General features: G+C 40.4%; 1 protein-coding gene across 3 annotated transcripts in view; it reads left to right on the top strand.

Moving 5' to 3' along the window:
- tei (irregular chiasm C-roughest protein teiresias) overlaps positions 1–17,278 on the top strand; it is a 377,241-nt gene that overhangs the window by 224,491 nt on the left and 135,472 nt on the right. For all 3 annotated transcript variants that reach the window (XM_072296993.1, XM_019055032.2, XM_019055019.2), the window contains one exon: positions 5,130–5,471. In XM_072296993.1, the coding sequence (XP_072153094.1) occupies positions 5,130–5,471 (342 nt within the window). The remainder of the gene's footprint in view (positions 1–5,129; positions 5,472–17,278) is intronic.

The raw sequence follows: 17,278 nt of genomic DNA, 5'->3' as shown, positions 1-17,278 counted from the left end.
AAAAACTGAACTCATATCACTTCTTCAAGAGTAGAAAATTGTTCGCTGAAAGGATCCAGAATCTCATAAATCAGAGTCACATCACTTGTAGTCCAGTCAATCTGGCATTTTTCTGGGAAAATCTATATATAGAAGGTTTTTTTGCGGAAACATGTTGCATTAGGCTACCAGAACAACATATCAAAAGTTTACCAAAATCGGCCGTCCGCTAAGGCCGCCATCTTGAAAAAAGGGGGGGGCGGGGGGCCAAAATACGCAGCCGGCGACCGGTTTTTAGCTTATATCTTGAAAAATATCGATCCTACGGAAAAATGTCACTGAACCTTTTAAAAAGATCATAAAATTTCCTATTAGAAACACTATACATTTATCAAGTTGCGACTTCTGGTTCGTGAGATATGGCGGTAGTTTCCTGCGGCTAGGAAAGTCAAATCTTGCGAGAAATTACGTTTTTTCAACAAAATCTGTAATTATCTTAAAAACGACGAGTCTGAGACAAAAAAGTGTTCTCACCGGAATGAAAGAGCATGAAATTTCCATGCTAAAAATGCTTATGAATTCACTAGGGGGTCCGCCCCGGAGCGCTATGCGGTCCGAACCAACGGCGGCTACTACGCGGTGAGGCTCGGCTTGGCCGCGCCATGAACTGTTGCGGTCCAAGATGAAACGGCTTCACTTTTTTGGTAGATTTACCGCGAGGGTAAGTCATATTATCCATTTAAATATGTGCTAATTTCCTTTCATCATGAACCCCCCCCCCCCCTCCCCCTTTAGGTCATGCATGTTGTATAGTTAACAAATGTCAACGGTCGCGCTTGAAGATAATGTTATTATTTTATGCTTTCTTATTCAAATTTTTGTCAAACAACAAATCTTCTTTTTTCAAAGTAACTAAAAGGAAATGAATTAATACAAAATATAGAAAGAGGGAGTTTAAATTCATCCTCTGCTTCCTCTTCGATCAGTGTTTCTGGTTTATTGCTGCATCCCAAGCCGGAACAATGTAGACAAATGTCACTGCATGGTAGACCAGCTCTCTTACAAGAGCAGCGGTTACTACAGCCTTTCGAACATGTACATGAGATGATTTGTAAAAGTTCTTGGGGGGGGGGGGGGTCAGGCGGGTTGAGCATAGGCACAAGGAGAAGCCTGAGTTCCGAAGATTTCCACCCCCATTCTTTGGGATTCCGTTTTCTTCCTCTCCAGAGTTGAACTTGATAATATACACGTAAGAAGTGTTGTCTGCACGCATCTGAAGTTGGAGGCAACGTTTGCAGTTTCACCTCAGTTTTTGCCTTGCCGAAGCACGATTAAAACATTGAAATCTGCATTTGTTCAAAGCAGTAACTGATTTTTCAGCACCATACAGCAAAAGAACGAGTTGCTCATCCGCTTGACAAAGCTCATCTTGAGTGCAGTCGGTTTCATCAAATTTCTCAGCAAAACAAGAGACTTCGCCACACTTTTCTAACAGTTTAATAAATTTACCTTTGCCCTTGCCACGAAATGCTGAAGTAGTATCACATCCACTGACGACATGGATAAACAGAATGCTCTTCTTCAAATTTACATTCGATGTTCGCAATTGATTTGAGCTAAAAATTTGGGCTGCATATTTGCCCTTACCTGGTTTGAGTAATAGGACGTCGCTTGATGCAGGCGTCAAAGCTATCATTAGAACAAGGAGGTCAATGTCTTCACCAACGATTAGAGTACCTATATTGAGAGAGTATGGCCACCGGTGTTACCACCTCTCTGATTGGCTCAGCCATCTTAGGCTGAATGGAGCCCTTAGGACCCAAAAATGGCGGACGCCATAAATTAATGTGATGCAAAATGACTCAAATTGTAGTTTTCTTTGCTTATCGTAACGAGAAATTTACCCAAATGCACTATTACGATTCTTTACATATTTTTAAGGCTAATCGTGTGCAATTTTTGAGAAAAATTATCTTAGATGTAGTAAGGTTGGCAGCAAGTGCGGTTGGTGAAAACCGTCGAAAGTTGGCAATGACCCCCCTCCTATCCACAAAAACCAAAACAAAGCACCGCCATTTTTGGGTCCTAAAAGTCTCTCCATGGGGCCCAGTGGCCATACTCTCTCAATATAGGTACTCTACCAACGATAACAACTTGTTTCTTCGTTCCTCTCGGCAGACTGAGAGCTTCATTTACGATGAGAGAATCCGCATCGTCCTCTGCTTGAGATACTTTAACTTGACTCCCTGTAGTAAAGTGTTTCGATAGCAAGCAAATCAAACGCGCCTCATTCTTTTCATTATAGATAGAAGCAAGTCCTGGGCCACGGATAGAGGAGTGTCCTCACAAAAAATTAAGGCAGGACATTTCTTAAAGCTATAACGTCGTCACCTTTCAACGCTTTTTGTAGAATCTGTTGCGCTTTTTGTTCGTATCCATCAAAAACAATTGAACCTTCAAGACCATCATGCTTTTCAACACATAGGTATTAATAAACGATTCCACCGCTTAAGGTAATAAACGAAGAAATGCTTGTCTTATTCCTATTTCTATATTTTGTATTAATTCATTTCCTTTTAGTTACTTTGAAAAAGAAGATTTGTTGTTTGACAAATTTAATTTGAATAAGAAAGCATAAAATAATAACATTATCTTCAAGCGCGACCGTTGACATTTGTTAACTATACAACATGCATGACCTAAAGGGGGAGGGGGGGGGGGGTTCATGATGAAAGGAAATTAGCACATATTTAAATGGATAATATGACTTACCCTCGCGGTAAATCTACCAAAAAAGTGAAGCCGTTTCATCTTGGACCGCAACAGTTCATGGCGCGGCCAAGCCGAGCCTCACCGCGTAGTAGCCGCCGTTGGTTCGGACCGCATAGCGCTCCGGGGGCGGACCCCCTAGTGAATTCATAAGCATTTTTAGCATGGAAATTTCATGCTCTTTCATTCCGGTGAGAACACTTTTTTGTCTCAGACTCGTCGTTTTTAAGATAATTACAGATTTTGTTGAAAAAAACGTAATTTCTCGCAAGATTTGACTTTCCTAGCCGCAGGAAACTACCGCCATATCTCACGAACCAGAAGTCGCAACTTGATAAATGTATAGTGTTTCTAATAGGAAATTTTATGATCTTTTTAAAAGGTTCAGTGACATTTTTCCGTAGGATCGATATTTTTCAAGATATAAGCTAAAAACCGGTCGCCGGCGGCGTATTTTGGCCCCCCGCCCCCCCTTTTTTCAAGATGGCGGCCTTAGCGGACGGCCGATTTTGGTAAACTTTTGATATGTTGTTCTGGTAGCCTAATGCAACATGTTTCCGCAAAAAAACCTTCTATATATGGATTTTCCCAGATGACCCTTATTTAGAGCTAAATTGACTGGACTATTGGGCAACCGAGACAGGTTCTTTCTGTCAAATCGACGGCGCGGCGTAAGTCCGCAATCACATCTGATTTGCGGTGTCTGAAAATCTCCGCCACTATGCTATTTTTTTCAAAGGAGAAAAAATTGACATCATTCCTTGAAGTTTTCGTAGAATTTTCTTCGCGCAGAGAATAAAAATCACGGCAATTTTAAAGAATTGCCGTCGAGTAGTTTTCCGCTCAAAAAAATAAAGCATGTCAGGAAGTCTGCGACGTCGCAAACCGAGATATCGACGGTGAAACTACCAAACCACGTATCTCGTTTGCGGTGTTTAAAAATCTACGCTCACATTTTATTTTTTTGAAGTAGACCAAATCAATATGATTCTTTGAAATTTTCACGGAATTTTCTCCGCACGAAGAGGAAAAATCACAGAAATTTTCAAGACTGGATGTTGAGTAGTTTTTCATTTAAAAAATAAAGTATGACAGGAAGTCTGCGACGTCGCAAACCGAGATACGTGGTTTGGTAGTTTCACCGTCGATATGTGATTGCTGCCTAACACCGGCGATATGCGTTTCACGTCGACCAGCGACCAGGCGCAATGCGTGAAGTATTCGTGCACTCTTGTAGGCGCTACGTGAACCGGCGATCCTACTGTGCGCTAGGCGCAATGCTTGAAGTATTCGTGCACTCTTGTAGGCGCTACGCGAACCGGCGATCGTACCGTGCGTTAGGCACAATGCGTGAAGTATTCCTGCACTCTTGCAGGCGCTCATATGCGTTCGGCTCCGACCGGCGACCGTACTGTGACTGTCGATATGTAATCCATGCATTAACAAATCTGCTTTCCCGAATAAACAAAAACCTTAAAGGCGACAATATATGCCACGACCATTGAAGACCTGCCAGACTTTTATCAAATGCCGTGGCAGATAGTCAAATTTTGACAGTTCACGAATTTGTTTAAATTAATGGCGAAAAGCTCACGAGTTTTCAATATCGTAGAAAAAATGACTCTTTAAATCTTCGAAATCTCTTTGTTCCTTCCTCAGCAAACGCTCTTCATGCGAATTTAATTAGGAAAATTTTATGAAAATTGTGTTTTATGCGGCATGCTGTAAATTTCAACATGAACGTTTGTTCAGGAGCTAAAAAACGTTTAAAATACTATTCTATGCCACGCATTTTTATAGAGGTATCTTTCTTACATGATCTATGAATTATTTTTTCTAAAATGAGCAAAAGAATCAGAATTTCAATTTAAGTAAGAATAATTGACTATTCACCTAGGCATTTGATAAAATGTCTGATTTGACTATTTGCCTGCGACACCTTCTTTCGTTGTTGAATGAACCAGTGGCGAGGCGTGAATGATCGATTACGATATTTCCCTGTGTGAAGCAGTGATCAAAAATTGATTATTAAGGTATTCGTTGCGAACACCCTATTTTTCGATCCTCTTCCATAGGTTTAAACGGTAGATCAATCGATACATCGCAAAACACGCCACGCTACTAGAATGAACTTCGCGGATCCTCCTCGAGGATTTTTAAATATAAGCTATTTAAACAAATAAAAACAATTATCGGAGTAAATATAATTAAAATTACGGTCTTTAGATTGAGCTGACTTACTTTAAATAATAGTTGTGTTCTTATATAAATAAATTTGATTATTATTTTTGTTTGTTTGAATACTATTCCTTTTTCTGTTGTTTTTATCATGGTGATCTTTCTTTTTAGACTCAACGTGAGTATTTTTCCTTGTGTTTCAGGCGGCCCGAAATCGACGAGCCTTCGTCACCGTCAGCACGGGGGTAGTTCCGGCGGGGGTGGAGGGGCGGCCAGCGGGAACTCGGGCGGGAACGAGGCGGCGATCAACGAGTACACGGTGCAGCAGCACGAGGAGGCGCGACTCCTGTGCGACCTGGTCGGCAACGACTCCATCCAGTGGCTCCACGACGGCGTCCCCATCGGCGCCGCCCACAACCGCTACTCCCGCGAGCCGCGCCTCAACATGCTCACCATCAGCAACGTCCACCTCGAGGATAACGGCGTCTGGCAGTGCCAGGACTCGGACGGGCTCAAGGGCAAGCCGGCCACCCTCATCGTCCTTGGTGAGTAACCTCTCAGATCTTTACGCCCCAAGTACATATTAGAGTCCCTTTATACCCAGAGTTAAGACAACTCGATTATCAACTGACTGGCAGCCGGCCTTGGCTGGCCATGGAGGCCGAAACGAGTGCACCCAAACGAACGATATTGAGGGATAAAGATCAGGAATCCTGCGATGTCTGTCACACAAAAACAACAACATCAACAAATTGATCAGTTAAAAAGAAAATGAGATTGGTTTGTGAATAATTTCTTATTCTATTTTCATTTCGGACCGATGGAAATAACAATTTACTCTTGAAAAACCACAATTAGGTAATATTTTCATTACTCTTGTTCACATTCGAGGTACCGCCATCTTGGTGCACTCGTTTTGGCCTCCATGAGCGAGAACCAATCAGAATTGGATTTTTTTTTTAGGCCACTTTCAGCCCAACCCTGGCCCAACCAAAAGTGAGTTGTCTTAACTGTGGGTATAAAGGGACTCTAGTGCATATGATCGTTGCTCATGTACTATCGACGAATTTAGTTTCACGCAGAGTCTCAGGTGACTATTTAGCGACGGCGCGGCGCGGCGCGTTGCCTGATAACGCTCTCATGAAGACGCACTTGTTCTTCTGTGAGCGCGTAGTCACTAACACAGACGCACATGAAACACACACAGACACTTTCGCTCATTCACCGTGAGAATTCACGTTTTTGGCTCTTTGGAATGTAAACAAAGATTCGTAATGACGTATCGCGCATCGATTCCAAGTCTCGCTTGCCTCTTGTTCTTGTGACTAGAGCAAGGAAGAAAGGACTTCATTCCAAATCGGCCATTTTCAACCTTGGCCCGATCTTCGAAACATTTTCAAAGTTGATAGAGGATCACCTCCCGAGTCTAAAACACTGACTCTTTTTGAAATCGGACGATCACGGAGGGAGGGGGAGGGGAGTCAAAGTAAAAAAATTAAACTCGCATATCTCGCTAACACTTAGTCGTAGAGAGATGATATTGGTCTCAAAATTTAGAGAAAACCATCAGCTTTCAAGCGATAATTACAAAATTGGTCCATTTTGGCAATTTCATCTATTGTTGCCACGTTGCCGTAGTTCAAAAGTTCAGTTTTTCCTATTTTTAGCTGTGGCGTTGCGTTGAGAGGTGCACATAAAAGAACAGAACTATTTTCTAATGAAAGTAGACCGTTTATGTTTTAACAAGCACAAGCACCTGGGGAAACAAGTTCAGGGGGAGTTAAGATTTTCCAAAGTTGACGCGGTACGCTGAGACCTGGGATGTTTGGAGTCCCTAGACCACCCACGCCCCCAAACTGACCACTAATCGCGTGGTTTTGCATTTTTATTGGTTAAGAGGACCATATTTGATGCATTGTGGTTATTGGTCAGTCTGAATCACTCAAGTAGGGGAGGAAGAGAGAGAAAGATCTGTGCTGAGCTTTTTCTCGTAACTCTCTTTGTCATTTTAATGGGTTTTAAGCATCGGTATTTTACTTCTTCTTTGGTAAGAAGAAAACAAATGCTTCACATCGATTGAATTCATGTCAGGGCCGGATTTACCTACTTGCCGCCTGTGGACCGCCTGTATTTTGCCGCCCCCTTCTCATTCGTATTGAAACATTAATAAACACCATCAAGTGAGCGTGCCAGCGGGGGAGGGGTACAAAAGACGCGTTTTCTCGTGTTGAACACATTTTTTGGGGATGCCCTGTCAACATGACTACTTAGCAAAAGTTAAGTTTTGTAAACCTATCTCTGTGTGGATAAGGCCTTCCATTCAAAAGAAATGAACGAAAAAATTATGAAAGAACAGACATGAATGTGGTTTAATGATTTTAACTTCCACCGCCGCGCCGCGCAGACCGCACGGTGTTTGGCGCAATGCGTGAAGTATTCATGCATTCTTGTAGGCGCTATCCGATTCACGCTGACCGCAATGACCGCACTGTGTTTCATGCAATGCGTGAAGTATTCGTGCAGTCTTGTAGGCGCTGATATGTGTTACATGCCGATCGCCGCGCCGATGGCTTCTCCTTTTCATCTCAAGTCCTCGTCATAATTGCTCTCTGCGCCGCGCCGTTCCAGGCCAAATTGCGTGTTTGGTTTCTCTCTTAACTCGACTAATTAAAGGTGCTGTCTCTTGCATCACTGAAAGACGACAAAATTAAAAATTACTACATTCTCAGGAAACGAGAGATTTTGTCGCCTTTTCTCGTTTTGTAATTTTTTTTTCTAAATCCGATATTTTTTTATATCTACATTTAAAGAAATTTGCAAAATTTGCCGCCTTCTAGATTAGCCGCCATGGGCTACGGCTCATGTGGCCACCCCCTTAATCCAGCCCTGATTCATGTTGAAATCATATGTGAGAAGGATTGACACCAGTTTACGAGGTCACTGATTTCTCATTTAAGTTTTTTCACAAGTCTCTCCTGGACAAACCTTAAAGCTATAACGACGAGAAAAAGTGTTGTATTCGGTGGTAAATTTGAAAATGTGTACTCAACTTTGCCGAGCTTTGGCCACTTCCATGCCCCGCCGTCTGCAATCGGTAGTTGACAACGAGGGCAACCCAACAAAATATTGAATTAAGCTTATTTTCCAATTTAACTTTATTTACTAATCTTGTATCTCTTATTGGCCAAGCATGTTTATCATTTGTCCTATTCCTATAAAAAAAAAGATGTAAAACTTTTACGATCCTCTTTGCTTGTGAAACTCATTTTTGTAGGGCTGAATCTCCCAGTAAATGAGGCAAATGTGTTTCTAACGAGTTTATCTTCACGAGTTTTTTTAGATATGTGGATGTAGGGTGCATACATCGATACTGAAACGAGAAAAACACGTTCCTCGACTTGCAACGATACAAACTTACTGTCAGAAAGTCATTTCTACGTTAAACATATTTTCTGCGAAAAATTCAAGCAATGATTTTTATTCATGTTTTTGTTTTTGAAAGATTTAAAAAAAATAATTATAAAAAACCCAAAATCGAGCTACGCATTTCCCTGGTTTCGTTACGGCTAACCAATGGCGTTTTTCCTGGCTGACCATGCCTTTACTCTTAAACGAGCAATTGATAGAGAGCTTAGTCCAATTATGACCATAGTTGGATCGTACTTAGCAAAGAGGAACCATCGCGATTACGGTGTTAAATTTCAAACATTTTTTAAAGTGTTAAATTGGATCGCATTTAGCAAAAAGAAACCAGCGCGATTCCAGTGTTGTAAAAATGTTGCTCCTTCATAATTATTCACAGAATCTCTTAGAATAGCAAATAGTTGTTGCTTCCCACCAAAAATTTGTTAATTTCAAAGGAAAACAATTGTGCAAATGTTAATACTATGCTTGGATTATAAGTATTTTTGAAAGAAAAGAAGAAATTGCACGATTTTGAAAACACTGTAATCGCGCTGGTTCTTTTTTGCCAAATGCGATCCAATTACAGTGCCAATTTTTTTTAAGAAACCGAATTTTATAGAAATGCATATTATCTGCACCTGGATAGGAGATTTTTTTGGGCCAACTCGACCTGTCGGAAAATTAGTAGGTGGTCGAGAAAAAAATGGTCGATTAGGAGTCAGTAGCAAGCGATAAGATGATGTAGCCCAATTAGCTATCTTAATAATATAATGTTCGGTCCTTTTAGACTCAAAACAAACGGATCAGTTTTGTATAAGGACCAGGGGCTTATGGAGCAGCCCCTTATTTTTTATGTACACTTTTTCCTTTTACATGTCTTTTTTTTATTTATTTATTTATTTTCAATTAATTTTCTGGTTTGTCTTTGAATTGGTCCTAATTTTTTCTTCGAAGTAATGAATGTGACCAAATTTTTTTCAAAAATTGTAAGTTTATTTTGTAAAATTTAAATTAAAATTTTGTATAAACCTTATACAAACTTCTTTTTAAGCTTTTACCTTTGTTTTTAAACTAAGTTTTAAGTAACGGCTTTTTTATCTTTTAAATACTTTACTCTGTTTTCCTTTTAATTTTTGCTTCTTCTTTTTCGATCTCTGCTCTGCTTTTTTTCCAATTTTTCCTTCAACTCTTCTCTTTTTCGTTCCTCCTTCTTTCTTCTTTTTCTTCTTCTTTTTCTGCTCCCTCTTTTTTTCTTCATTTTCTGCTCCCTCTTTATCTTCATCCAATTCTTCCGATTTTTCTTCTTCTTCTTGTTCCTGTTCCTTCTTCTTTCCGTTTTCCGTATTTTCTGTTTCAGAAGTTTCCTCTTTTTCCAGTTTCTTCGTCTTACTGTTCCACATGAATGTTATTAGAAAGAAAAATTGGAGGTTATTGACTTGATGAGGAAAAATTGGAAATAGGAAAAAGATGGAGCCAATCATGATTTGGGGGTAAAATTGGAAAAGAAAAAACGCGGGAAGATAATATGACAAAGCGTAAAAAAAACGCGAGAAAAGAAAAATGTAAGTTGATGGCAGTTGAGTGTTGGAGGTAACCTCATTTAATGATGATTGTTGAATGAAAACAGCTTATGAAAAGACAGCAAATAGTAAAGTAAGATGCTTAGCAACAAAAGATTTCCGAAAAACAAAAAAGAAAAAACCCCTACTTCCCCTCATCCAATTTATGAGTTTTTAGAGATTTAAAAATCGGGGACAAACCCCAGAAAATAATTTATAATTTTCCCGAAGCATTGAGTACAACACCTTTCAAATGAACCAACGCCCCTCGCAATTAGTACAGAGGTTAATTCACAATTTCATTCTATTTTTCAAATTATATATTAGGATTGTAAGTAGAATATGCCATTTCGACCGGAAAACCTTGTTATCAGAAAAAGGAAGGCACATTTTTAGACATGCGGTATGCGATACAAGTGCGCTAAAATACCTTAATAATCTCAATCATGCATTAATCTCCAGGAAATTAGATTTTCCTAGGAAAATTCCTTCTAAAGAATCCCAATATGCCGGGAAATCGGCGGAGACAGGGAAAAAACCAAGGTCATACTTGGACCCACGGCTGAATATTACACGAGAATTCGCTATTAAAGCACTAACTATTTTTTCGGTGCATACTTGTGTAATCTTTCATATTCTACAGCCGATCAGTCTTGCCTCTTGCGTCATTTTCAAACTTCCTACGCGAAAAAGTGTATGCTGAATTGAGGAGTTCTTTGGAACAAGGTCGCATGACCGGAAAAGTAGTTCCGAGGAAATCGCATTTGACAGTTCAAAAGTGTATAGCGCTGGTTCTAACCAATATCTTCGCACGGAATTTAATTAGTTTGGAAGAACAAGTCTTTGACAATTTACTTGCAAAAACGGAACATTATGACTACATTCCCCTATGATTTCTGCAGGATAATTTGGATCGTTGTATACGCCCTTGTTCGAAAGGCTATAGCTTACTAGTTAATAATTTTACCTTTCTGGAAAAAATTTTATGAAAAACAGAGGTAAGTGGGAAAAGAAGCCATTTAGAACAATTTAAAGTAAAAGAGAACTATATTACCCTAAAAGATCACTCCGGAAAGTCATGAATTTGAGTCAAAATTTTGGGCAAAGTTCAAGAAACAAAATTTAAGGTGTTTCAAGTTGATTAAAGTCGATTAAATTTTCGATTTTTGAACTTTGCCCAAAATTTGGGTACTTGAGAACGTAATGTCCAACTAATTTGGAACTTGATGAGATAATGTTGGGACAAAGTTACGGAGAATTGGCTAATTTCGCAGGAGAATCGTATGACTTTTGAACTGACGTATTTTGGGGTCCGAAATCCTCCTTAAAATTAGTTTGAAATTATTTCTGTAATTTTTACTTAAAAAGCTAACAATTCGGTAAATTTTCTTGTTTTATTTTTTTTCTACGGTAATTTAAACCTAAGATATGATTTTTGGAAAAAAGACCTTTGGCCTTTGGCATATCATAACTCGGTCAAAGATTGAGGTATTGAAAAATTCTTTGTCCTTGATGTTCTCTCCAAAAACGTATCACAAGTTAGGGGTTTCAGCTTGGAAGAAGAAAGTTTCCCCCCTTGAGGGAGGGTCAAAAAGGGGGGGGGGAGCGGGAATTATTCGTGCACTCTGCATATTTCCTAAAATTAGGAGTAATCAAGTTTCAGAAAACGCGTTCTCCCGGAAAAGGGCGGATGCGCGCATACGCCTTTGTCTCAAAGAACTCCATGCAACCTGCCGGCGCGGCGGCTAGAGGAAAAAATCAGTTGCACCTCATGAAATGTTAGCTCTATTTTCGAGTGACCGCGGTGTTGCGCTGTCTATTATAGTTTGCACCTATAAATGCTTGTCTGAGGGATATTTTCTTGAAAAAGTAGCAGATTTGTCAATTGTTCATGTGGCTCCGTTTTCCTCGTTGGCATGAGATGAGATAGGTCCAATCAGCACCCGATATCTCCGAAACGCGCCACGCCGCGCTGCGCCTCGTCGCACAGTTTACATTTGATTTGGAGCGGCCTATGCGTGAAACTAAATTCGGCGATAGTACATACATATATGTCGCTTTACAGCACTCCCTCGCGCTCTACGACTCCTAACCTCCACTGCTCTCTTTCAAACTACAAATCTTGGGGCATTGAGCACCTTAACATTTCCGCTACAATCCCCTCCCTCCAACCTTTCATCGGGCGCCCTCTGCGTCTTCTCCCGAGGACCCAATCAAGGACCTTCTTCGGCAACCTGTCTCCTGCCATTCTCTGGACAAGCACTCCTAAAAATTTGTAAATATCGCAGCTTCCAATTTGCCGCCCATCCTCTAATTCTATACTTTGCTGATTCCCGCCAAAGGAATGCCAACGGTTGCTCATGTTCCCGTCAAAAAAGTCACCATCAGCTGGGACAGGCTGGGTGCAGTTGTGGGGGTTGCTATGGTTTTGGTAGAGAAAAACGTATCAGTCAAAAAGAGAAGGAAAAGTTGTGAGTTTAACCGAAGAAAGTTTGTTTCACCTGCCCCCCTTGTAATTTGCATAATTTTCTTAATCCCTTGTTGTAAAGTAAACGATTATCACTTTCATCAGAAATGAGTATTTATTCGTATTCTTCAGCTAAGGGTGATAAAATTATCCCTTTCGCGTGGGGTGACAACAGGGATAAAAGGAGGCCATCCATTGCTATCTAGGCAATGGAGGAAGCTTTTGCTTTCGGGGTTCCAACCTGCAGCTGTCGATTTACTCTTAGGTGGATGTTGAACAACGTGGTGAGTATTTTTTTTCACAAACAAACCGAAGTTTGGCAAACTTCATTGATTCACCTCGTTACCCGAAGCTCATCCTCTACCTTGCAGGTGGGTCAACAGCCGAAAAAATATTGATAACTGTTGCCTTCTTTTAATTGTCCACGAGTAAGTGTTGAATCACCGAAAGTAAAAGGTTCCACCTGTCGCCAAGAGGCTATCGGAGGGTTTTTCTTAGTATCTGGGTGCCAACCGTGGCGGTGCTAAAATTTCTCGCATTTCTTTTATTTATTGAATTTTTCCCAGATATTTCCTTTTACTACTCTTATTCCTCTTCTTCCTCTCCATCCTATTTGTTCCATTTTTCTTATTCCTTCTTTTCTTCTTTTCCCCGTCGAATGAGTTTTTTTTTTCTTTTCAGGTAGGATTTTGAAAAGAAAACACGTGGCAAGTTTTTCCAAAATTTAGTGTCAAGTATTTTTTGAAAATTCAAGGAATTTTTTTTTCAATTTTTCTGAAAAAGAGGGCTCTTACTCGAAAAATGTTGACAACATTTGAACGCTCATACGACATTCTTCTTCAATATGCGTCATTGTTCACGTCAATGACCGAAGTGAGTTAAACGTTGTCGACGGACAAGGAAGGGAGCACTGATTGGACTGTAATTAGTTCATCCAACTGCAGTCTGCAGTGCGCGGATGTGATTGCAATTAGCTCCCTCTTCCCCTGCTGACCGGTCTACGCTCGTAAATTCGCAACCGACGCGGCGCGGTGTGGTGTTCGACACAAAGGCCCGGTTTGAGTCTGACTAGTTATCGGCTATTCATCGCTTGAAGGGCGAAGGTATGATGGCCAAACTGGGACCTTGCCTCTGAGACAAACGCCTTAGCTTTACACTTATGGAATATGTTTACTATGCTATTGTGCATGCTCTCTCTGGTTTTCATATGACTGGGGAAAAAAGTAAATTCATTAAGTATGCGATTTTATACGTTGCTAAAGATGAGCGAAACTCATGTGCCATGGTGTCTACAAGTCCGAAATTTCCGGAAAGTCCAAAAAAAGTACTGATTTTTTTTAGGCCGGTCCGGAAGTACTGAAAAAGTGCAGAAATTCCGCAAGAAGGTCCGGAATGTTTTGTCGCTTTTGACCTAATTTGAGCAAGAAATTCAAATATTTGAAATTTTTCAAACGTCAATCGGAGGTACTGAAAAAGTACTGAATTTTTCCATTGAAGAGGTACTGAAATTCTTGAGAATGTACTGAAAAAGTACTGTAAAAGTACTGATTTTTGGCTAGCCTGTTACAGTAGACACCTTGCACTGCGCAACTGTCGATATTTCCCATCAGGGCTGTTGCAAGATCGAGGAATTGCTTTGAAAATTAGCATTTCTGCAGTAATCTTTGGCAAGAAACGTGTTTCCGCACTTTCAAAGTATCAAAACTTTTTTTTCGACTGACGATAGGGCTTGTAAGTGGACGTTTTGAAAGAACGCCTATTGGCCTGAAGCTTATGGCGTCTTATGAGATAACACAGCCGTCTTTAGTTTTAACCGCCGTGTACCTGCAATTTACATCACAACGAAACGATTTCGTTCAGGAAAATGGCGAAAATATTCTTTTCAAACAGCGGTGGTATCGCAATTGTTTCTGTTCGGTTTTTCTCATTTAAACCCCCGACGTTTCGTTATTCCACAAAATTGCTGAAAGAAGGAAATCGCGACGGAACATTTAAGAATCAGCACAACTTCCTCTCATCATTCAATCCACTATGTTAAGCTAACAGATTAAATCGTTTCACTCCGTCCCACCGGTGTTGTTCACGTTAGTTCATGTACCCGAAATCTCACTAATCATGTCAATTTGTAACGCGCATTATCGCGATGACGTCAATTGCAGACGTTGAGACTCCTCTTTTTCGTGTCGCGAGCTCTAAGGGGTGGAGAGGGGGGGAGAGGGGGTGGTGAATGCGCTAGCATATTGGAAAAGGAAAGAGAGATATCCAACGAGCCCAACAGATCACTGCTGGTCGTTACTGTCTGTGGCGTTGTCAAAACGCGATTTCTCGCCTCGATTGCTTCATCGCTCGTCGCACAGTGGGCCGAGTCAATTAGAGAGGTCGGACATGAAATTTTTGACCAAAACCGCAAATTTTGATTTTTATTTCGTCACATTTTAAATTTCAAGAGGTGTTTCTGGAAGAAATTTTTACGAGAAAACCAATGGAGCCATTTTTAGAACCTCAAAATTTTGTATAAACGGAGTTATAAGCGTTTAAAGTCTCCAAATTTTGTTCGACCTCTCCTATCGACTTGATCCACTGTGCGTCGCGTCGCCCTATTGCAGCAAGTTAATGTCCCAGTTTCAAATTTTCATCACCATCAACTCACTATCGTCGCCTGGGTTCAGCGATGCCGCTTCAGCCTCGCTTTTCCGCACGTTTGCGCCATTGTTGTAAGCCTCTCAGGTCAGTGGCTCTCCAAATTCGTCGCTTTTCAGACGAAAGAGCGGAATCGCGTTTCAAAGTTGCGAAATGCTCACCCGCAACTCAAATTTTTTACCGGCAAACTAATGGACATTTTTAACACGAGAGTTATCGTATTTGTCTCCTGGTTCCATGCAAGTAGTATCATTAAAATTGTGATCATAGGTCGCATAGTCGCATTTCTGCGGTAATCGAATCGTTTGAGTCGACTTTACCTTATTGGATTATGGTTCTCTCGTCCGAGCAACAAAAAATTGGACTGAATTTTGCAATAAGGAACTAAAATTTCTGGTTCATAGATAAAAACACCTATCTACGTAAGGAAACTGATGGAACACATGTTGTTTCTAAGATGAGCCTGAAATTTTACTTCCTAACTGCAAACTATAGTCCAATTCATGGCCAAACATACTGGAATAATAGACTATATTATCTCAACAGTATCGGCTCCATGTCAGGCAATCTATATAAGGAGGTGCGAAAGTTTTAGAAGGCAAAATGTGCAAGGATTGATCTCAAAAAATCTCGAAAATTGAAAAATCTTCGAAATTTGAGAAGATGATGAGAGGTTATTCGGGGGGGGGGGGGGGGCATAGTTTTTTTCCTTTTCCAAAAGGCAATATTCAGTCGAAAGTCCGAGAATTCCTTTCCCATTTTTGGGGTTCATGCTGAATACCTCGCAAAACTACCATAGCGATAAACTTCGGAGAATTATCTGCGGAATGAAAGCACCGGTGTGTACGTAGACATTCCAAAAGCACCCGGCAAAACAATAAGCGCGATATTGCAATGGGTTGCCTTCAGTTGAGTGGAGCATAGGAAGAGAATTATCTCACAACGTTGATTGGTTGCGGTGATTTGAGGTTATGTGACGGCGGTCACCCGCGCAGCGCCTACAGGAGGTTGTCAGATGGTGCCTTTAATTTCCAATTTTCCCTTATTGAAGCAATCAGAAAATAACAGAACCTAGAATTGGCTTTTGCAATCCTGTTTATCCTCGATATCGGTTAACTGAAAAATCCATCAACACCTCTGTGTGTGCAGAGTAAAATTGTGTGAGTTTACGAGACTATGTGGCAGCCTAAATCTGTTTCTAAGGCATTGATTTCACTCATGACCGTCGTATATTGCTCGTGATCAAATAAGCGCCAGGAGGTAACCAACCGTTCATAAGTCTGGTTTCCCATTACAGTTTCACTACTGCAGTGTGTGTATGACCGTGATTACATCTGGTGTCAGAGCAAGGGAAATTATTTCGCTGCAGATACTTCGGAGAAGAGTATTATGATAGGAAAATGTTACGAAGTCATCAACCGTAAAATTTAATAAATTATCCGTTAAAACCTATCCACTTCCTGTCCAGCTAGTTAATTGAACTTCTAAGCCACGTTTGTAAAAACTGAAAGACGAAACTACCAAATTTTGCCTCGAGTCAGCTATTTTATTTAAGAATTTAACAAAGTTGATTTAAACGCTTGGTTGTGGTGAACTTCGGTGAAAAGTAGTGCTTAAAACTGAATAAATCCGTCTGGAGGTAATCAAAATCAGCGTAAGTGCATTTAGCTTTGCTTAATTTTCTCGGGTGTTTTATTTTTTTTTTAAATAGGGAACTAAACTACGTAATTCCTTGAAACTATCTGTGAATTTTTCGTAGATCATAAAGAATGGGGAGTCTGTTGTATCTTTGATGCATTTCACACCTTCTTTAATGTGAGGGCATATCTCGATCTACGCATGAATCCCAGAAAGCATGGACTTATATGCAAGACAGGGCTCACGTGGAAATTAAGATACGCACGAGTATCGAGCCACAATATGTTGTTTCTGAAAAATGTTAGTCCATCATTGTAGTCTAATTCATCCGCTCAAGACTTTTTAGAATGTAGATTTTACCCAACTCCATCCGTTTGTACTCTCTCAGTTTCATCCGTGACCCCAATGTTTGAGGTCAGTTCGGCAAGACAAAGTTCTAAAAATCGCATTACTCGCAGCGCGACGGCCGCAACTTTATTGTATCAAGAAATAATGTAGCATGAACTTTTGGATGTTGCCAAATTTCTTCGGGTGAAATTTGAATTTTCAGGAAAAGAAGTGACATATTTCCTCAAAAAATTTCAGAAAATTCATTGCGTAATTTTATCAAGTGCGCCCGAGAAATTCAGTAAAAAATGTCCAT

The sequence above is a fragment of the Bemisia tabaci genome, chromosome 1, assembly GCF_918797505.1.
Source record: "Bemisia tabaci chromosome 1, PGI_BMITA_v3".
NCBI classification, from domain to species: Eukaryota; Metazoa; Arthropoda; class Insecta; order Hemiptera; family Aleyrodidae; genus Bemisia; species Bemisia tabaci.
The sequence above is the reverse complement of the archived record's forward strand: the minus strand, read 5'-3'. Positions and strand labels throughout refer to the sequence as shown.